The 22947-nt window shown below is 36.0% G+C and overlaps 2 protein-coding genes across 3 annotated transcripts; one reads left to right on the top strand and one right to left on the bottom strand.

The window, feature by feature from the left end:
• Window positions 1-9253: 9253 nt before the first annotated feature.
• On the top strand, window positions 9254-14327 carry LOC109239324 (probable protein phosphatase 2C 33). The gene is made up of 5 exons (XM_019405872.1): window positions 9254-9955; window positions 10698-11081; window positions 11167-11284; window positions 13234-13457; window positions 13544-14327. The coding sequence occupies exons 1-5, from the start codon at window positions 9743-9745 to the stop codon at window positions 13757-13759; spliced, it is 1155 nt and encodes a 384-aa protein (XP_019261417.1). The 5' UTR covers window positions 9254-9742; the 3' UTR covers window positions 13760-14327.
• Window positions 14328-14517: 190 nt separating this feature from the next.
• Window positions 14518-22485, bottom strand: LOC109239326 (aspartic proteinase-like protein 2). Of its 2 annotated transcripts, XM_019405873.1 has the most exons (11): window positions 21949-22483; window positions 20570-20699; window positions 20241-20488; window positions 18808-18965; window positions 18517-18583; window positions 17999-18161; window positions 17798-17871; window positions 17623-17713; window positions 15482-15554; window positions 15175-15246; window positions 14518-14958 (listed from the first exon to the last, which is right to left on the bottom strand). In XM_019405873.1, the coding sequence occupies exons 1-11, from the start codon at window positions 22191-22193 to the stop codon at window positions 14807-14809; spliced, it is 1473 nt and encodes a 490-aa protein (XP_019261418.1). In that variant the 5' UTR covers window positions 22194-22483; the 3' UTR covers window positions 14518-14806. The 2 variants fall into 2 exon arrangements, with proteins under 2 accessions (XP_019261418.1, XP_019261419.1); XM_019405874.1 differs by lacking the exon at window positions 18517-18583 and having other exon boundaries at window positions 18741-18965; window positions 21949-22485.
• Between the last annotated feature and the right edge of the window lie 462 nt (window positions 22486-22947).

Consider the following 22947-nt stretch of genomic DNA (forward strand, 5'->3'; position numbering starts at 1 on the left):
AAAGATTCTTTTAAATAATGAATTTTCTTGCACTTCTTGTTATCAAGGCAAGTTAATTATTAGACCATCACCAACAAAGGTTGGGATTGAGTCCCCTACGTTTTTGGAACGTATACAATGGGATATTTGTGGACCTATTCACCCACCAGGTGGGTCGTTTAGATATTTTATGATCTTAATAGATGCATCCTCTAGATGGCCTCATGTGTGCCTATTGTCATCTTGCAACCTCGCATTTGCAAAATTAATGGCACAAACAATTCGATTACGGGCGCAATTCCCCGATAATCCAATTAAGTCTATTAGACTTGATAATGCTGCTGAGTTTTCATCCCAAGCATTTAATGATTATTGCTTATCAATTGGGATAAAAGTGGAACATCCTGTAGCTCATGTTCACACTCAAAATGGCCTAGCAGAGTCTTTAATTAAACGTCTGCAATTGATAGCAAGACCGTTACTCATGAAAACGAGGCTGCCCACTTCTGTTTGGGGTCACGCCATTTTGAATGCAGCAATGCTAGTTCGTCTCAGACCGACAAATTATCATAAATATTCCCCGTTGCAATTAGTTTTGGGTCATGAACCTAATATATCCCATTTAAGAATTTTTGGATGCGCAGTATATGTGCCTGTAGCCCCGCCATATCGCACCAAAATGGGTCCCCAAAGAAGGTTAGGAATATATGTTGGGTTTGAATCGCCCTCCATTATTCTCTATCTTGAAACATTAATGGGGGATTTATTCACTGCTCGATTTGCAGACTGTCGATTCGATGAGACACTTTTCCCAAAATTGGGGGGAGAAATTGGTGAAACCGAACGGGAAATTTTGTGGAAAAATCCATCATTGTCTCATCTTGATCCACGTACCTCTATTTGTGAAAAAGAGGTGCAGGAAACAAAAACCATTTGCAGAGAATAGCAAATCAAATGCCAAACGCATTTACGGATCTGAAAAGGATAACAAAATCACATATCCCTGCAGAGAATGTTCCAATCTGTATTGATGTCCCTATTGGACAATCTTCTAGTGTCATAACTAATAAGTCAAAAGCACGCCTAAAACGTGGCAGACCATTAGGTTCTAAGGATCGAAATCCTAGAAAAAGGAAAACAAATGATCAAAATGACACTACGAAAGAGTCTCATGAAGAAATCTACGATTTAACCAATCCTGAGATTCATGAGGAAATCACTGAGCCTGAGACTCAAGAAAATAATAAACTATCAATAAATCCAATCGATATTGAGACAAATTTGAATCGATTGGATATAGTGGTGGATTATGTCTTTGCATATAATGTTGCATCTAGCATTATGCAAGATAGTGATGATCTTGAACCTCAATCTGTTGGAGAATGTTGACAAAGACGTGATTGGCCAAAATGGCAAGAAGCAATCCAATCAGAGTTGAATTCACTTGTAAAACGTGAAGTTTTTGGGCCTGTAGTCCAAACACCTAATGGTGTTAAGCCTGTTGGCTATAAATGGGTCTTTGTACGCAAGAGGAATGAGAAAAATGAGGTACAAAGATATAAGGCACGCCTTGTTGCACAAGGATTTTCACAAAGGCCTGGTGTCGATTATGAAGAGACATATTCACCCGTTATGGATGCTATAACGTTCCGTTATCTCATTAGTTTTGTTGTCCATGAAAAGCTTGACATGCATTTAATGGATGTGGTTACCGCCTACCTTTATGGCTCACTTGATAATGAGATATACATGAAAATTCCCGATGGATTTAAAATGCCTAACGTACATAATTCAAAATCCCGAGAAATGTTTTCACTCAAATTGCAAAGATCTTTGTTTGGTCTAAAGCAATCAGGACGAATGTGGTATAATCGTCTTAGTGAGTATTTATTAAAGGAATGTTATATAAATGATGCCATTTGTCCATGTGTTTTGATAAAAAAAAACATCGGAATTTGTTGTACTTACCGTATATGTCGATGACATAAACCTTATTGGAACTCCGATAGAACTCCAAAAGTCAATTGATTATTTAAAGAAGGAATTCGAGATGAAAGATCTCGGAAAGACAAAATTATGTCCTGATTTGAAAATTGAACATTTGGCAAATGAAATTTTTGTTCATCAATCTGCCTACATAGAAAAGGTATTGAGACGGTTTTACATGGATAGAGCACATCCATTAAGTACTCCGATGGTTGTTCGATCACTTGATGTGAATAAGGATCCATTCCGACCTCAAGAAGAGAATGAAGAGCTACTTGGTCCTGAAGTACCATATCTTAGTGCAATTGATGCACTAATGTATCTTGCTAATACTACAAGGCCTGACATAACTTTTTCAGTTAATGTCTTAGCAAGATATAGCTCTGCTCCCACAAGGAGACATTGGAATGGAATCAAACACATATTGTGATATCTAAAAGGAACTACCGATATGGGCTTATTTTATGGCAATAATTGCAATCCCGATCTTGTTGGTTATGCTGATGCTGGGTATTTATCTGACCCACACAAGGCTCGATCTCAAACAGGTTATGTGTTGACATGATGAGGCACCACCATATCTTGGCGATCGACTAAGCAATCAATTGTGGCTACTTCATCTAATTATGCTGAGATAATCACCATTCATGAAGCAAGTCGAGAGTGTGTGTGGTAAAGGTCTATAATACATCTTATTCGAGACAAATGTGGTTTGAAATGTGACAAACTACCCACAATTTTGTATGAAGGCAATGCAGCATGCATAGCCCAATTGAAGGGAGGATTCATAAAAGGAGATAGGATAAAGCACATTTCACCAAAGTTATTTTTTACTCATGATCTTCAAAAGAATGGTGATATCAATGTGCAACAAATTCGTTCAAGTGATAATATGGCTGATTTGTTCACAAAATCTCTACCGACGTCAACCTTCAAGAAGCTAGTGCACAAGATTGGATGCGAAGGCTCAAGGATGTGAAATGATGCTCTCATCAGGGGGAGTTTAATGCGCGTTGCACTCTTTTTTTCTTACAAGGTTTTGTTCCACTGGGTTTTCCTTGCAAGGTTTTTAACGAGGCAACCAAAACACGTATTATTAAACATGTGTACTCTTTTTCCTTTTCTAGAATTTTTTTCCCATTGGGTTTTATTTTAGTTAAGATTTTAACGAGGCACATTACTTATTGAGTAGACATTCAAGGGGGAGTGTTATGCATAGAATTGTAATTAGAGTGAATGTCTACCTTTTAGAGAGTTTTACTTTGTGGCTAAGTTACTTTCCCTTATAAATAGAGGGGCCTTACCCCATTGTAAATCATCCCATAATTCAATAAGAATTTTCACCTCTTTCTCTGCAATATTGTTCTTCTTCTTTTAATGTTTTATAACAAAAGAAAGATTTTCTCCATTTCGGCCCCCTTTTTTCCATTTTCAGCAACTAATTAAAAATAAAAAAGAAGTGTTACTATTAATTTCCTATTATACTTTTTGTATATTAATTTATCTATAGCGGGATCATGGGTGGCCCCACGAATTTTGTGGCCTAAAGCCAAATTTTATGAGGGGTCTTAACTTTTTTTAAAAAGAAATTATTGTTTTTATTTGAAGTTTATTTTTCTAGTTTTGTTTTAGATGCAAAGTTATTAAAAAAATTAAAATTAGTTTCTTCCAATAAGTCTTTCTCAATTAACAATATAGCTAATCCATTTAACCTCTCTTGAGACATTGCTGATCTTAGTTAAGATTTTATCATTTTCAATTTTGAAAAACTTCTTTCCACTGAAGTAAAGGTAACGTGAGTTATTAACATTATTCTATATGCAATATAGGCATTTGGAAAAGAACCAAATCTTTTTATTTGATTGAGTATATAAATTAAGGCAATATTTTTCTAATTTCCATCATCTAGTCTCAGTTTTCTAACACTAAATAGAAAACCAAAAATATTTTCATATGCTTTGAATTGTTCAAATCTATTTTGAAGTGAAAAATAGCCATGTCCACTATGTGTAAAAAGTAATCAACTCTAAAGGACTCTTCGAGGGATTTTCAACATTCTCATCAAATTGTTTTTGTTAGGTGTTTGTCCAGATTTTCTTACCATAATTGATTTTCCTATCTCATGAAGGAAAGAAAAATATATTTACCATAATTGGGTTTTCTTTCCTAGAAGAAAAATATAATTTTTCCATATTTGGCTAGTCCCTTTTCTTGTAGGAAAAGGTTTGAACTTCTATAAATTGAGGATCCTTCCTTCACATTCAGTGGCATCCACTATGTAGCCATAAGGGGCTTGAGAGTCCATTTTAGGGGGAGAACTTTATGGGACAAGTGTTAGTGTGTCACTTGTGTTTGCCTCTTTGTGAGGTTATTCTCTCGATATTTTGTATCTCTTTTTATTATAGTGGATTGCTCATCTCCGCCATGGACGTAGGTCAATTGACTGAACCACGTTAAATATTTTTGTCTCTTTTGGTATATTTCTCTTTTGTTGTTGGATTTATCGTCGCTCAAGGTTTGCTTTACTAGCTTCCGCATGACACTTGACTTTTTCGTTCCTAACAAGTGGTATCAGAGCGAGGTTCAAAACAGGTTCATCTTGGCGGGTTCAGTTCTAGCCGCGACATATTTGACGATAATCGTAACTTTTGTCTGAGAAATTTGACCGGTGTGCTAGCACGTTGAGACAAACTTTGTGGTGGAGATACGACCCTGTTGAAGGCTATACGAAGAAGGTGGATCAAGTTTATTTTGTCAGAAAATTTAGGCCAAGGGGGAGAATTGTTAGGTGTTTGTCTAGATTTTCTTACCATAATTGATTTTCTTATCTCATGAAGGAAAGCACAATATATTTACCATAATTGGGTTTTTCTTTTCCTAGAAGGAAAATATAATTCTTTCATATTTGACTAGTCCCTTTTCTTGTAGGAAAATGTTTGGACTTCTATAAATTGAGGATCCTTCCTTCACATTTAGTAGCATCCACTATGTAGCCATACGGGGCTTGAGAGTCTTGTTTAGGGGGAGAACTTTACTGGACAAGTGTTAGTGTGTCACTTGTGTTTGCCTCTTCGTGAGGTTGTTTTCTCGATATTTTGTACTCTCTTTTTATTATAGTGGATTGCATCTCCGCCATGGACGTAGGTCAATTGACCGAACCACGTTAAATGTTTGTGTCTCTTTTGGTATATTTCCCTTTTGTTGTTGGATTTATCGTCGCTCAAGGTTTGTTTTACTAGCTTCCGCATGACACCTGACTTTTTTGGTCCTAACAGGTTCTTCATATATATCACACGTTTCTAGTGAAATCCGAGTTCGATATTCATTTCAAATGCAATTTCCTTGGCAGAAAGCACAACAGTTGCAAATCCTCCTTCTCTATATTTGTTAAGAAAGAAATCAAAATTTTTCACTTCACATAACTTTTTTTTAGTTTATATATAATCTATTAGGTGTAACAAAAAATGGGACCCTAAAATATATGGGCCCGAAAACAGTTGCTTTACCTGCTTTAGGCAAGGGCCGCCCCAGAGCGGGATATATATTAGTACGTCCAAATCCTAGTTTAGTCTAGTCATTATTGTTTGCATTACCTAAAAAGAGCGACTTTATTTTATCACGACACGATCACTTTGATTGTTTTACCTTCTCACAATCACTAAATTTTTGCAATAAAATATTTGTTGCTTGACAGATAAGTTTAGGCTGAAATTCAGAAATAGTCAGATTTCTAAGTGGTCATTAAAAAATAGTCACGATTTTAAAAGTAATCAAAATTTAGCCATTTTTCATATAAAGATAAATCGAAACAAAAACAATGTTCAAAATCCGAAAAATATTACAGCATAATATACTGGAGTTCCAGTATAATATACCGGTCCAGCATGATATGCTGGAAGTTCATACACAGGTGCTTCAATCTACAGTATATTATGCTGGAACTTTCCGCGTGTTGGAGTTACAGCATAATATGCTGGGAGTTCATACACAATTGCACCAATCTCCAGTATATTATGTTGGTTCCGTGTTGCAGCAAAATAGTGGCTATTTTTCAATGACTTTGCAAACGTTGGCTATTTTTAAATTACCAATCCGAAAACTGGCTATCTCGTGCTATTTTTACATAAGTTTATCCAATAATTCTGTCTTCATGTAATATAAGGAGTTTTTTAAAGCTAAAATAAATCAACAAAATAATGTTAGAAACTATTAAAGATATTTATTACGTCTGGGTAGTATGTGTGTGCATGTACGTAAAATCATTCTGACCCTATACACACATATACCTACCGTGTCAAAATGTTGCAAAATATAAGAATGTACACATAATTAAGGAGAAGAAATTAGCTATGTACATATATATAGTTACCAATAATGAGCCCAAAAAATTATGTTTCTAGTTTTATTTTTATGTGAACATGTTTGATTGGACATTCAATTTAATAAATAAAAATATATTTTTAAAACTCGTGGTCTTAATGACCGTACAATTATGACATTAAGGATAAAAGAAAAATTTAAGTTAAATTATTTTTTAATACACAAATATTACTCCACCCAGTCCACTTTAATAATTTTTTGGCCTTTTTTTTTTTTGTAATCTATATTATTTGATTTTTTTAGATAGCAAAAAGGAATAAATTCTTTTTTTTTTCAAAGTTGCCTTTGGAGTAAATAGTCTCGGAATATCTGTTATATTTTCAATGAACAAATTAAAGAGATAGTAGAGGTTAAAATGGTCAATTTAATTATTAGTTAATGTTAATTTGGCTCGTTTTGATACCTTCACTGTCTTTATTAGGATTATATCCGTGGATCAAAATAAAACAAAATAATTATATATTTTCTGTTCATACCTCAACTAATTATATATTTCTAGATATTTTTGGGTCAATAGTTGTTCAGAAATTAAGATAGCTACAAAACATTTTATAAGATTGCGGTAGATGAGATTGTTAGTTAATTAAGAGTTGGATGGCACAATTTGTTAATTTTCTAATTTTATTATGCTAGCGTTAGTTAGGGTTTCAATCAAATTAAATTAAGAATATCCACTCATAGGCATCTAATTAAATGGACTATATATATCGATTGTGGTCAACACTCAACAAAACGATATCATAATCCTATTATTGGTCTAAGATTATCCAAATGACCACTCAATTGAGAAGCTGGATAATTTTATATTATATACGCATAATAATCTTTTCACAATAATTGGATATGTAATCACATCATCAACAGATATATAGCTTCAGTGTGAGGCTAACTAATTTTTTTAATGTATTTAAAGTTAACCTTCATTAAATTTAATTAAACTCCTAAAAATAGTTGCTTTCGTCTTTCATAGAGAGCTTCAATAATGTGACAGTGTAAAGCCACAATAAAGTATACTCTATATTATTTATATGTAGGACGTTATCCAATACTTGAAGAGATTGAAAAACAACTTTTACTTATTTATAAGAGTAAGTTTTTAGAATCTTTTCATATAATATAATTTTAACAGTTTCGAGATAGACTAATTGAGTTTCGTAGAGATCGAGTAACTTTTAACCGCGTTATTGATAATGTAGGGTTAGGTGGCGGAGCCATAAATTCAAATTTATGAGTTCGAAATTCTAAATTAATAATTTATATATAATTCAATGAATTTTGTAAAGACATACAAAATTTGGAACAAAGTTGCTGAGTTCGCCGAATCGGTAACGGAAATGCTAGCTCCACCCTACTTATAAACAAAGGTTTAGTGAAAAGAACTAACTAAAAATGGGAAAGGTTGAAAATGTAAGCAAAAAGGAATATCAAAGTAATTAAGAAAACACCCAATACAGTTAACTTTTCTCTTTATTTGTTTTTTTTTTTTTTTTTGGTTTTCCACTTGGTGTTCGGTACTCACGTTGGGGCCCGACTAAATCGAATTCGCGTCGGGAAGTCCCATATTGGGAGTAAAACGTTCCCTAACAAATGCAACTTCATACCTAGAAACTCGAACCCGAGACATCTCATTAAGAATGAAGGACTACTTACCGTACTTCACCGCAACCCTTGTTGGTTGCATTCCCTCCATATTCTTAACAAACTTCAAAAGCTTTCCTTTAATGGAATATTCCTATCATTTCTTGGCCCTCCTCCTTATCCAACCAAAAGCAATAGACAAAAGCCACTTTGGATATCAGGATACATATAATTATTTTCAATTATTTTAGAGAGGAAATTTAATTTCTATACATCTGAATTTTGTCTCTCTCTCTATTTCATTACTATGGTGCCAGCAGCCAGTGATAATTAGAACAAATTATTTTTTAAAAAAAACACTTTTAATTCATCGTGTATAATGAAATAGAGACTCTGAAAAAAAAAACTTTTGGACTGGTCAATTGTTTAAGATTTATTATGCTTGGTATTCAATTGGATCCTTTTTATATATAAAAAATAAATAAGAGAAAATCGTGTCTAAGATTTTTATTTTTTATTTTTTTAGTGATTAGTTGGCATGACACCACGATTATATGTTTTAATAGGCTCGCTGTTATTACTTACTTATAGAGAAATTTCTCTACAAGAAAGTATGAACATGTTCATCAAATAATTAAAAAAATTGCAATTTTACTATGTAACTTACCATTTAGTCAACCCAAGTACTAATTTGGATTTATTTTTCTTAAAACTCTCTTAACACTATATTGGGGTTTTCAATAAGTCATGTTAGCTATAGGAAGATATTAAATGAAACAAGAGTGGTACAAAAGCAACCCCAAAAGAAAAGGAAAAAGAAACTATAGAATATGTATTTTCACGTGTACATACGAGAGCTTAAGTCCTATTTATCGTTATTATAAAAGGTATTTAAATAATCAAATTTTTGCAAGACAATAATAAGTAAATATGTCTAAGTTGTATACACCGATAATATAATAATTACACAATTAGTAAAACCTAAACTAGATTCGCTACTACTTTTACTAAATTATAAATAATTTGATCGTATAAATATTTTAATGTGGATAAAATTTCAACTCTATATAAATTTTCACAATAAACTTTATTTGATAATCATATAATTATAATAATAACAATAATAATTAACCTATTACTAAAAAGGACAGTCGGGTGCACTAAGCTCCCGCTATGCTCGAAATTTAGGAAAGGGCCGTATCGTACGCAACCTTATCCCGCTAGAAATTATTTTGAGGGCTCGAACGCGTGATCTCTGGCAAGCCAGCAACTAACCTATTACTATGATGTAAAATATCTTTGCATGATTTAGATATTTCTTTCCTTATAAAAGGGAATGTGTGTAATGAAAATCTCTATTCTTTCTCTTTCCCTCTTTTTATATGTTCTCTTCTTCTTTTCGCTCTTGCATGTACTGTACCATTTTTTTTTATCCTTTGGTGTTTTTGAAGCTCAACTCTACTTGGGTATTAATTGGGTTTTTTTGAAATTAAAATATTGGAAAAAGGGGATAGTGTTTATTGATCTACTCTTTACGCTTTATTCCTCTTTGGGAGAAAAGTGAAAATCTCTATTGTTTACCCTTATTGATTCTGTTATCGTTACTCCATTCTTATAGTTGGTGAATAATTAATTTCATTAACTATTATTTTGATTGTTAAAAGTTAATTGAAAATGGTGAAATTTATTGGATAGACAGGAGAATTGGATACTGGGTATTGAATTGTTTATAAAGAAAGATATTAGGGATCCAAAAATAGGGGGGAGTGATTGTGATAATTTTGCTGTGGTGGAGTGCTTATTGAATATTTTGGTTTGGATGGGCTCCTGCTTTTCATTTGAAAGCAGGAGCCCAGTCCCTGGACCTTCAGTATCTGCAACTAAAAGGAAGAGCTCAAGAAAGTGGTCAACGGAGGAACAGCTGCAGGGGATTCCTGGGCGTATGTTGTTGAATGGATCGAGCGAGGTGGCTTCACTCTTCACTCAGCAGGGAAAGAAAGGACCTAATCAAGATGCCATGATTGTTTGGGAGGTTAGTCATTTTCTTCACCTCACTATTTTTGTAAAGTAGTGATATTAAGTGCTTAATTTTTCAGCGTAAATACACAGTTTCAAGCTACCGGGTTTAGCCGAACCCCTAGCCAGGTTTCTAGCTCCGACCTTGTATTTAAGTGGAGAAGGATAGAGCGGCAATGCCCATTATCCACTGAGTTTTGAACCGTGTGCCACTATCCCTTGGGGATTTCTTGGTTACAAAAAAGGTGTTTAGTTCGCAAATATTATGAATCAACAGCATGTGCATCCTATCATGGCTGTAGTTAAAACGAGTTCTAGGGGCAAAAACGGTTATCCGGCAGTTATTTTTCTATCACAGTATTGGTGGCTAGAGATGGTTATTTTTGCTTCAGCTTGTATAGTATAGTATTTAGAGGATTATGTTTATGTGTTTATTTAATTTCAGAATATTAGATACTCCCTTAGCCCTTGGGCATGGATAAATCATCAGCTTCCTGAAAATGATTAGGAAATATAAACAAATACTTTAGTTTTGTTTTTGTTGCATGTTTATATCTGTGTAATTGTTATTGGATGTACTTATATGATGTGTCCCCCCTCACACTCTTTTTGATGTTTTTTTCTAATTTTTGGGGACTAAGTTAGGATGTATTCCTGCTTTTTCAGATATCTTTGTAGTTGTTTCCCTAGTCACGATTCTTTCTCACTATAACCGTTGGAAAGTTGTTTCCTGATTTTTCATATAATAATTATTTCAGAATTTTGGTTCCAGAATGGATACAGTTTTCTGTGGTGTTTTCGATGGCCATGGTCCTCATGGTCATTTTGTTGCGAAGAGAGTCAGAGATTCTCTTCCTTTAAAGCTAAGTGCACACTGGGAAATTAATATTAAAAATGATGATGATGTTGTAAGAGAGACTAGTGCAAATACCCTATACTCTGCGGATGCTTCCCTTATATCTGTTGATGAGGAGTCGAGGGTTTCAATTGATGTTGACAAGACTGAAAAGCAACCAGAGGTCCTTCAGACATTGAAGGACTCATTTCTAAAGGCTTATAAGTTCATGGATAGAGAACTGAGAGGATATAACCGTATCAATTGCTTCTGTAGCGGAACAACAGCAGTTACCCTTGTTAAGCAGGTCTGTCAACAAATTCAGAAAGTTGAACCTTGCTACAGTCTTGTGCTATGTTATTCTGAATATAAACTTATATTTTTTCCTGTAGGGTCAGGATCTTGTAATTGGAAATGTTGGGGATTCTAGAGCTGTACTTGCTACGAGAGATAAAGATGATTCTTTGATGGCTGTACAATTGACAGTAGATCTTAAACCTAACCTACCAGGTGCATATAATCCTATATCTTGCTGTCCTTCATGTATTTTCTTTTTTATTTGGATAAAAATAAGGTGAATATCTTGGTGCCTGCATGTTGCTTTCTGAATTTCATATTTGTGTTACAATTATGAATTTACCACTTATCCTCAGCTTTATGATAACTTATGGCTGTCTAGTCCTAATTAGGAACTCTCAAAGCATGGGGTTTCGCACACACCCTCTATGTTCCTTCTGTATCGAGACCTAGCCCAGAAGCTAAGACGGACCTACCAACCAATGGAACCACGAAGACTGAATGAGTAAAATTAGGTAACAGAAGGGGAGGGATTGCTGTTTTTTATTAGTGAGGACTAGCGGCTTTCATTTTATTAAATCTAATGAAGGGCTTTAAAGAGTAGGCAGTTTATGTCAGCTCATACGGCTAATCTATGAGGTTGCAGTAATGCAATTAAGTAGCCTATAGCCATTGATGTTGATCGATGCAATTTAGTTGGGCAAAAATATCAGAGCCCCCAAATAATTATGTCTCTGTGTGACTTGCAAGCTTTTTCTCCTTTTTCTCTTCATCTTTTTTATGGCCTTATTCTGTACACAACTTCAGTTTCACCAACTTCCGTCAATTGGAAAAATCTGTCACAGTGTTGGTTTTTGGTCCACACCAACCTTTCACTCTCTCAGCCCTTTGGGATAGTCCAAATTTACTCTTTGGTTAACCTTCTATCCGAAGGGTCTGAAGGTTGTAATCTTATTACTGATAAGATCAACCTCTCAAAGGGAGATAATAAATGGAAGTTGCTTCGTTAAGCACTAGTTTTTTTTTTCTGAAAATATTTTGTTGGGATAAAACATACTTTCTTGGCAGTTTTCCTGATGGTGTCAGAGGAGAAGTTGACTTAGCAAGTCGGTTAACTCTGAGTTATATGAGGGTCAAGTCTGATGGGCTAAATGACAGCTAGTGAAATCGAATATTAAACAGATTTTTCACTTTAATTACTTTTTACCCATTTATGAAGTTACGCAATTTCAGATGTTCGCCTGTCAGTTTGATGTCCAGTGTTCATTTTTATTTTTTTCCTTATTGCTGTTCATAAGCATTTTAGGTTTAACACCCAGGAAGTACTGAAGAAGAGTAAATCGTCGAAACAGGTGTACTAGTCAGAAACTGAAAGTCCTAGTTTGTTGATTGAAATATTTTGGAAAGACTGTAATCTCATCTATAATGGTATAGGCTCATATTAACAGGACTGGTTAAGTAGGTTCTGCTAGTCAAATCATGTATTTATAGTGACCCTCTTATATGTTACTGCTGACAAATCAGAATTTCTGTTCGTGACACAGACAATGGTTAGATTTTGTTAGCTTGCTCTGTTTCTTTATCTGGTCTCATTTACTAAATCACCATCTTTTGAATCTCATGAAGAGTCAATTTAGCAAATTTATTCATATATTTTAGATTTTCTTTGCATTTGAGGTATCGAGAGACAGTTCTTCCCCTTGACAGTTTGCAGATTCATATTGACATCTGAGAAGAAATGTGAAAATTGCATCCGCTTTACCATGACCATCTATGGACTTCAATTAGTTCTATCGTTTATGAAAACATAATCATCTAAACCAGATTGCACGCAATACAGTAACCTGTATTTGGGGAGTATAAGAAAGAAAAGGAAAAGAAGGATTAGGGGTATCTACTTTTATGATTCTAAGCTTAACAAAATTAATTTTGACTAGTCAGATGCTTAGCAACAGTCATTTTACAGGTGAATGAATTTAGAGATGAAGCAATAGATGCTTTCTTCAGGAAATAAATGCTTATGTTCGTTAGGATTGTAGCACCTACATTATAGTATTCTTGAAAGCAGAGTCCTATTTTTGCATTGTTGACTTGGACTAATGCTTTTGATGGCTCATCCTAATATATATTTTTCTATTAAATACTTCTTTGTAAATTTACAGTGGAGGCAGAGAGGATTCGCAAATGTAAAGGGCGTGTATTTGCTCTTCGCAATGAACCAGAGGTTGCAAGAGTGTGGTTGCCGAACAGTGACTCACCTGGACTAGCCATGGCACGTGCATTTGGAGATTTTTGCCTCAAGGATTTTGGCCTCATAGCTGTGCCTGAAATTTCATATAGGTGTTTAACAGAGAAAGATCAGTTCATTGTTCTGGCAACGGATGGGGTAAGAGTTTCTTATTTTTTGTTGCTAAATACTTAATGTGATTATATTATCTCCTAGTCAAAAACTAATTTTGATGGCTATGACAGATTTGGGATGTGCTTTCAAATGACCAAGTGGTAAACATTGTGGCTTCAGCTTCACCACGTTCATTTGCAGCTCGATCACTGGTTGAAGTAGCTGTACGAGCCTGGAGAACTGAATACCCAACCTCTAAAGTTGATGATTGTGCTGTTGTCTGCCTCTTCCTTGATTCGAACTCAATTGACTCGACCTCTAAAGACGATGGACAAGACTGTCTTTGATGAACTGAGCGAAGTTACGGACAATAGGAATGTTCCTCTGGTCTAACTGTACTGGATCATTCTGGGATTGTTCGAGAAGGCAAAAAAGTTTTTGAAGAAGAAAAAGAAGAAGCCTCAGACCGCAAGGTGCATTGCCAACGTTTGTTCCGACAATGAAGAAAAGAGAGCTGCTGGAGGAAGCAAAGAGGGTGAAATCTCCTTGCAACTCTGAATTTATTTGTTTAAATGATTTTTCATTTTCTTTTGCCTTTTTTCTATGGCTTCATTTCTTTACTGTAAAAAAAAAAAAGGAGAAATATTAGATATTTTTTCGGACCGGAGAGGTGGGCCCGGCTATATTAGTGTGTCTGGGAGTCATCCTTTTCTCTAGCTTAGGTAGATTGGAATTTTGTATAATTCCTAGTTGTAGTCTTCTTCATTCTTGGCTTTCTATCTTCTCTTTTTCTTTTCATATCTCAGTTTTTTGTTATGTGGTCAGATCTTAGATGTTTGGATTCTTCTAACTACCAAATGGTATTAAGTACTTTATTAGGGAGCTCGTGGCACCGGGCTTGCCTAGTGTGGTTTACATCTCCTGTGTGGTTTGCGAGTTATTGCACAATGAGCGGTTTGCGAGTTATTGCACAATGAGCAGCTTACCCGAAGGTTAGCGGCGGGTTTTGCTGAGAATTTTCCAAAAAAAAAAAAAAAGAAACTTTATTTAGGTTGTACACTTTGATTTCACACTGAAACAAAATGATATATACGAAACGGAAGTAAACATGAAGCATGTTTTACATAAGTCAATTCACTATATCTTGTATCATATCCAAAAAGAAAAGAGACATAAAATTGGAAAAAGCAGGAGAAGAAATATTTGACACTAGCATAGCGAATGGTTCCTATATGTTTAAAAGCAGAGAAGAAAATCTGCTGATGTCAGTTTTTCATCAAAACCGATTCTTTTACAATTTCATATAAAAGAAGTGGATTAAAGAATCATGCTGTGGAACCTTTCAATTGTAGTATGTAATGGTTACTCCAATGTACAGTCTTTCTGATGTTCTCTCACTTCAACAAAAAGCAGAAGAAAGAGATAATTGACAAGAAGAATGTAAAAGCCATTCTTGAATCCAAACTAGATGCTGATGATATCTTGTGAGCACCCACTGTATACACATTTCCAGAAGTTTCGTCTTTCACTTTAATGCTCGACGAGCCTGAAATCAACCCAAAAAAAAAAATATTTTATTAAGACCAACAACAACAACAACAAACCCAGTGTAATCCTATAAGTGGGGGTCTGGAGAGGGTACTGTGTACGTAGACCTTACCCCTACCTTGAGAAAGTAGAGAGGTTGATTCTGATAGACCCTCGGTTATCGAAGAAAGTGAAGTAAGAAAATGCATTCAAATAAGTGGGAAGCAATACTCACAGTCATATTGAGTCCAACCAATGGTCTGTTTCTCAAGATCATACAGAACAAGCTTGTTTGATAACAGAAGATCTGCATCAAGATTGTTACAAAAGTTAACTCGATTATTGTCACCAAGATGTCTTTCTATATTGTATCAACTTGAGCTCAATTATGACAAGTTGCACATTTTGCCACATATTTTTTGTCTCGAGCAAATAAAATGAAAGAAAAAATATTTATCCAAGCTAGGTGTCTGAGACAAGGTGAAGATTCATGGAATTCATACATAGTTGAAGGCGAAGTAGGAGAAGGGGTAAAGTCATACCTCCTAACAGATAGATTTCATTTCCATCCTTTCCCTGTGTTCCCTCCTGCCAACCAATGCACCATTCATTATCCTGCAAAATGTAACCAGAGGATAACTGAGATGACGATCTCCGCAACAAAAGAGGTCTTTTATTCATATGTTATCTAAGCTACAAAAGACATGTATCACGTTGGCTTCCCCTGCAGCCTAACAGCATCAGACATGTATCATAGGACTAAACATATACTGCCAACAACAACAACAACAAACCCAGTAAGAATCCGTTCGTGGAAGGGTAGGATGTATGCAGACCTTACCTCTACTTTTGTGAAGGTAGAGAGGCCGTTTCTGATAGACCCTCGACACAAGACATATACTGCCAACAACGATTGTAAATGTATCACTTACATAAATCGGACAACTTGATATACCATTTAAATAATAGACTTGTATCTTCGTGTTAGCACACACACAACCAATTTAAATACGTTAAGGGTATTTTTGGTCCTTTTACGTTATTATTATTATTATTATTTTTTTTTTCTTGGATGGATAAAACAACAACAACGACCCAGTGAAATTCCACAAGTAGGGTCTGGGAAGAATAGTGTGTACGCAGACCTTACCCCTACTCCGGAGGAGTAGAGGCTGTTTCCGATAGACCCTCCGCTCTCGACGATGGTAAAGGACAGTTAAGCTGTAACATCAAAGGAAGTCAAAAAGATAACACCAACAACGTGATAACCAGACAGCAGAAAGAAAAGCAGTAACAAAGGCATAACACTACAGACATAATGGAAGTAATAATGACACAACAAGAGCCACTAGCATCCTAAGACAACAATCAAACTAGCCTCCTACAACCTAACCTGCAACCCTAATGAAGTAATATGGACACACAGGAGCTACCACCAGCCTAAGACACAACACTATCAGACTAGCCTCCTACCTCCTAACCTACAACCTTAATGCTCGACCTCCACAGCTTCCTATCAAGGGCCATATCCTCGGAAATCTGAAGCCGCACCATGTCCTGCCTGATCACCTCTCCCCAATACTTCTTAGGCCGCCCTCTACCTCTACTCATACCCGTCAAGGCACGCCGTTCACACCTCCTTATCGGGGCATCCATGTTTCTCCTCCGCAAGTTCCCGAACCATCTAAGCCTAGCTTCCCGCATCTTGTCTTCCATTGAAGCCACGCCCACCTTCACTCGGATATCTTCATTCTTAATCCTATCTAGCCTAGTGTGCCAACACATCCATCTAAACATCCCCATTTCTGCAACTTTCATCTTCTGGATATGAGAATTCTTGAATGGCCAACACTCTGCACCATATAACATGGCCGGTCTAACCACCGCTCTGTAGAACTTACCTTCCTATCACACAAGACACCAGATGCTAGCCTTCATTTCATCCACCCCACCTCTATACGGTGCGTGACATCCTCATTAATCTCCCACCCCCTTGGATAACCGACCCCAGATACTTGAAGCTCCCTTTCTTGGGGATGACTTGAGAGGCAAGCCTCACGTCCATGTGTGTTTCTCCCTATACGTCACTGAACTTGTACTCCACGTATTCTGTGTTACTCCTGCTCAACTTAAAACCTTTAGACTCGAGGGTCTGCCTCCAAACCTCCAACCTCTCGTTAACACCGCCTCGCGTCTCATCAATCTGAACTATGTCATCAACGAATAACATACACCATAGTACCTCCCCTTGGATATAGTGTGTCAGTGCGTCCATCGTCAGAGCAAATAAGAACGGGCTGAGCGCGGATCCTTGGTGTAACCCCATAACAACCGAAAAAAGCTCTGAGTCGCCCCCCACAGTGCTAACACGGGTCTTAGCTCCATCATACATGTCCTTGATCATCCTAATATAAGCTACCAGAACAACTTTCACCTCCGGGCATCTCCACAGAACTTTCCTAAGGACATTGTCATATGCTTTTTCTAGGTCAATAAACACTATGTGCAAATACTTCTTCCTTGTCCCTGTACAGTTCAACCAACCTCCTATTAAGATGGATAGCTTCCGTAGTAGAATGACCAAGCTTGAACCCAAACTCAAACCGGTTACTGAATGGGTAAAACAACATGTAATCAAATTAAAGAGAGTGTTGAAGAAGTTGAGCATAGTTAGATTACTTACACGAACTTCAAAAAGATAATCATGGGGATAAGCTGTCAAAGAAAGATTTCCCACAAACTGAAATGTTACAGCTGGGAAACCATCGTCGACACTGCACCGAGAAAGGAAAACCAAAATCAGTTTGTAAACAATGATAATAAAATTTTGAAACTAACGTGAGAGGTAAGAGCCTTACTTTCCGCTGTAGATAAAGCAGTCAAAGTCCCCGTCAAGATGATGAGTCTTCAATTGTGGTTGCTTTGACATCAGCTATAGGAGCATACAGTGAAAAATCAAGCAGTAAGGGGAAATTAAAGGACCATGTAACCATGCATAGTTGCTATATACACCATCCAAGACATAACTGACTTAGCAGTTAATAGATTGCTGAAGTTACCTTGTTCATGAGAGCATTATAGGCCTTGCTCGGAAGATATACTAAAGTTGTTCCGCTGTCAATTATTGCTTTTTTACTGGATTTTGACTCAAAGAGGGAAGTCGGGATGTCTAGAACTTCTTTACCAACCTCAATATCCTTCAGAGAAAGAGTATAATGTGCCCTAAAGAGGAAGAGAAGCATTTCAGTTCAGTAAACGAAGGAAATCAGCATTTATCTTATGGTCTCCACTTAGTATGTTTTGGGTCAAAACCAGATGTGCTATTGCTTGTGTAACTAGCATACGAACAATTCTCCTTTTTGGTTTCAAATAAATATAAACGGAATTGAAGGGGAACCTTGGCACAACAACAAAAGTTGCCACCATGTGGCCAAGTGGTCACGGGTTCAAGCTACGGAGACCTCTCGCAGAAATTCAAGGTAATTCAATAGAATGGCAATTTTTCTGTCTGCATGTCTTATTTGTTCATTTTTTTCCCTTTATTTTTGAGGAGGGAGTGGCAACTAAAAGTACATACCTATTCGGGACTAATGGGGCTGAATTTACTTTTGGCTCAACTACTTGTCCAATAGCAAATATACCACCTCCATGTGGCCAACTGGTCACGGGTTCAAGCTACGGAGACCTCTCGCAGAAATTCAAGGTAATTCAGTAGAATGGCAATTTTTCTGTCTGCATGTCTTATTTGTTCATTTTTTTCCCTTTATTTTTGAGGAGGGAGTGGCAACTAAAAGTACATACCTATTCGGGACTAATGGGGCTGAATTTACTTTTGGCTCAACTACTTGTCCAATAGCAAATATACCACCTCCTTTAACTCCGTCCAGGCAATGTGCGAACATTTTTTTCACCGTTCCAGCTGCAGCTAACTGTGAGATGACGGATGAATTTGCTTCACCAAAACCAATTATCCCATCAACTGCATTAGTAGATGTACCTAGGTCTCCAGATTGTTGAGACGAGCACCTATCTTGGATCAAAAACAGGTAATACAAACACATCATCACACGATGAACTACTTGCCCAAGCAGACTATAATATCACAAAATAGAGTAGCATTATTTTACATCTAAATTTAAAAACCACAATACTGTGATTTGGAAACGCAACTTTATTATGCTTGATATAGGGAAATGAAGAAAGGCACTATAGATCTTCAATGTATTGAACTGTTAGCGATCTTGAACAAGTACGATAGACTTAGAGGCTGCGAACTCATTCATCGGTGCATTCACTGCATTACCAATATATACACTGAGAAGAGGAGAAGGATCATCATACATATGATACACAAATCACATTATCTTTCCAGTGACTATCCACGTTCTTGGTGGTGTCCCACATCACATCGGTGTGGTTTCCCTGTCTCCTTTTATGGTCTTGGGCAATTCTCAAATCATGTGCTAGCTTTTGGGTTGAGTTAGGCCCAATGCCCATTGTTTTATCATAGTATTAGAGCCAGACCCATCCCAATTCATTGTGTACCCGATGTTGGGCCCTATTTATATTATCCACGCTCTAGAAGTCCAATCCTAGCCGTGCGGGGGTTGTTAGTATCCCACATCAGCGGGGATATGGTTTTTGTGTCTCCTCATATGGTGTTCGCAATCCCCACCTCATGAGCTAACTTTTGGGGTTGAATTAGACCCAAGGTCCATTTCTTTTTTAGTTCTAAACAGCTTCATGATTTTTGCAAGCAATTGCACATGTAAATCCTGTTCACATATTTCCTTCTCCAATTCATACAGCTTCATTTAGGATAGTACAGCTTAGATGTAATATCTTTAACACCTATTAATATCTTTAACACCTACATTCCCAGTTCTCCGACTAAACAGAGGTTTGAAGCATAACAATCATAACTTATTTAACAATCAAACATCTACTTCAGTTGATTAGTCCACATGGCATAATATTACTTGAACTTGTACAGTATGCTACAATTACAATGTACCTGATTTACTACCACACAAAATACAACAGAATCTGTTTTTAGCACGACTGACTAAACCATCATGCTATGGACAAGTTGAAAGACATCAAGGAATGGAGTATACAACTTGTTTGAAGGATTGACTTGACAAGGCGAGTCGACACTTAGAAAAGCTTATAAACATCAAATTGGTGTACACAATAACAAATCAAAAGTTGAAACTAGATTAGTAAGTGAAGTCCATGCATCAGATTACTTGGCAAAAAATCAGCATAGATAGATTTTTAAGTTACAAGGATTAGACATACCCAAATGCGACGGTTCCCTGTAAGGAAGATGTTTTATAATCTCCAGACACTTGATCTAAATAAATGTTATCTTTTACGAAGTATCCTCCAGTTGAGCTGCCATCTCCATAAGTAACCAAATATTCACAGGGCTTTCCGACCTTGCATTCGGAGCTGGCTGCATTGAACATAGCACTGCAAACATCTTGCTCACAGGTAATAGATTTCCCAGTTGTTGAGGCTTGTAAGTCATATTGCACTAAATCTATCTGTTAGTGTGACAAATAACTGAATAATTATTTAATATACATCAAGAAATTTACGTTACTCGTTTTGTTCTAGGATCATACCCCGAGTTTGCTTTTTGTAGGACATCTGAGACAACGCGCACAGTTTACCCAAAAGAGGTCACTTCCAGTATCGACCTGGACATGATAGTCCTTTGAAGGTGTCCCAATTGAAAGCTTAGTGAAATATAGCCTGCATCCCTTATAGTATGAGGAAAATAAGTAACCACAATAATTCATATTCATAATACTACTCAAATTATCAACTTTATCTCAATCCAACTAACTTTTTAACAATTAGAACTTTAATATAATTTTGTTTGGGATCTTTACACAAATAGCCAGTTGGAGTCGTTGTTTACTTTATCTAGGCGGTATACATAGATTAGAAACAATTATATACATATTATACACGGATTATACATAGACTATATATATACCGGCTATTTTTAGTTTAAGTGGTTGGGTGAGAGGCTATTTAGGTTAATTCTTCATTTTGTTTACTCATGGAAATCTACTGGCCCGACTAATCTTGGTTCATGTTGTGTACGACTCACTAAAGGGGAAGTCTAGATCATTGATAATACTCCCCCTGTTTTCATTTACTCCCTCCGTTTAAATGGTAGTTTGACTCGACACGGAGTTTAAGAATAAAAAGAAGACTTTTGAACCTTGTGATCTTAAAAGCTTAAGGGGGAAAAGCTTTGTAGGGCCATGACATTTGTGTAGTTATAAAAACTTCTTATTAAGGGTAAAATGGGTAAAATGAAGAGTTTAAAGTTAAATTATTTCCAATTGCAGAAATGTGTCATTCTTTTTGGTACGGACTAGTAAAGAAAGTGTGTCATCTAACTTGAAAAGAGGGAGTAGTTGTTTTAAGATAAATTTTTTACACGCCCTTTAAGAAAATATTAATAAGAGTAATTTTACTAAGCTACCCATAATTCTTTAATCTTTGATTGCATTAATATATTTCCAATAAATAAGGGAACTTTGTTTGCGTGTCTTAATTCTAAGGGTAGGGGTAGAAAGAAAATTATTTATGCTTGATTTTCTAAAATGACAAATGATTGAAAAGAACTAATTCTCGTAACATGATACTCCCGACTCAATTTAGATGAAGTTTTTTCCTTATTAATCCATTTAAAAAAAGAATGACGCATTTCTATATTCGAAAATAATTTAACTTTAAATTTTTTTATTTTTATTCATTTTACCTTTACTGAGAAGGTTTTATAGCGACACAAATATCATTGGCCCCACAAAGCTTTTATCATTTATCTTTTTAGGACCATAACTTTTAAAAGTTTTCTCTTTCTTCCTTACACTATGTGTCAAGTCATACTATACTTAGAGGGAGTACCAAAATGAGAACGGAGAGAGTAAATTAACATATATTAAAATAAGGTTTGGAAAATATGTAGGAATGAGGAGGAACTCACGCTGCACCGGTGGGACTGCCGTTGCCACCCAATTGGAAGTCGGCGGCGGCGAGCATTCTGCCGTGACGACGGACATCGTGGTCTTTGAGGTCCTTCAAAACAGACCTTCCACGCCCACCAAATTTGTGCTCTACACTGAAAACCACATTATTCTCCCCCTTCACACCTACCTCATAATCACCACCCAACAAAACCAACAAAAGTATCAAATACCCATTTCTCCTCAGATCCATTATCTTCACCATTATTATAATATCTCTAACATACAAAACTGCGTGCGTATTCTGTTTTGTATATAACTTATATATTATGCAACAATGTCGTCGTCGTGTATATATATGTTTGTAATTTTTGTATGTATGTATGAATGAATCTTTAGAGCAAAGGGAAAGAATTATATTTTTTTTGGTTCTATTGGCGTGAGAAGAGGTGGGGGTGAATGAGGGGAAGGGTAAAGACCAAAGGAAAATGGAAGTTGGGGAGGGAAAAAACAACAAGAAACGAGAGATAGAGATAGGAATGAACAAAGGAATGACAAGTGGATTGTCCAAATTTTAGCTAAAAACGTAAGAATCGTAGCGTCACCTTGTGTTTCGGAATACTTGGAAATTTTCTGAATGGCTTTCTCTCTCTAAATGCGTATAAATACCATATTTCTCTCTCTCTCTCTGTCTACAAATATGTGTAGCTCGAGCTGCATGGGGAATAGCGTTTGTCCTGTTGTTGTTGTTGTGTGCTTTACATTCTCTCGTGCCTCGCCCGACTTTAGAAGAAATAAGTAAATTAATGGGATAATGTCTTCTCTAATCTATGATCATAATACTATCAATTACACACTTTTTTTTTCCAGATCCTATTATACTTCTGAACTTATTTTTTTCAGAATTTATTTAACGTTATATGCTCAATTAAACCCATACGTGACTACACTTCTTCCAAGTGCGTAATGACTAAATTTAAAAGGCTCGCCTGTTATATAATCGCCACGTGTTATGCCAA

The sequence above is a fragment of the Nicotiana attenuata genome, unplaced genomic scaffold, assembly GCF_001879085.1.
Source record: "Nicotiana attenuata strain UT unplaced genomic scaffold, NIATTr2, whole genome shotgun sequence".
NCBI lineage: Eukaryota > Viridiplantae > Streptophyta > Magnoliopsida > Solanales > Solanaceae > Nicotiana > Nicotiana attenuata.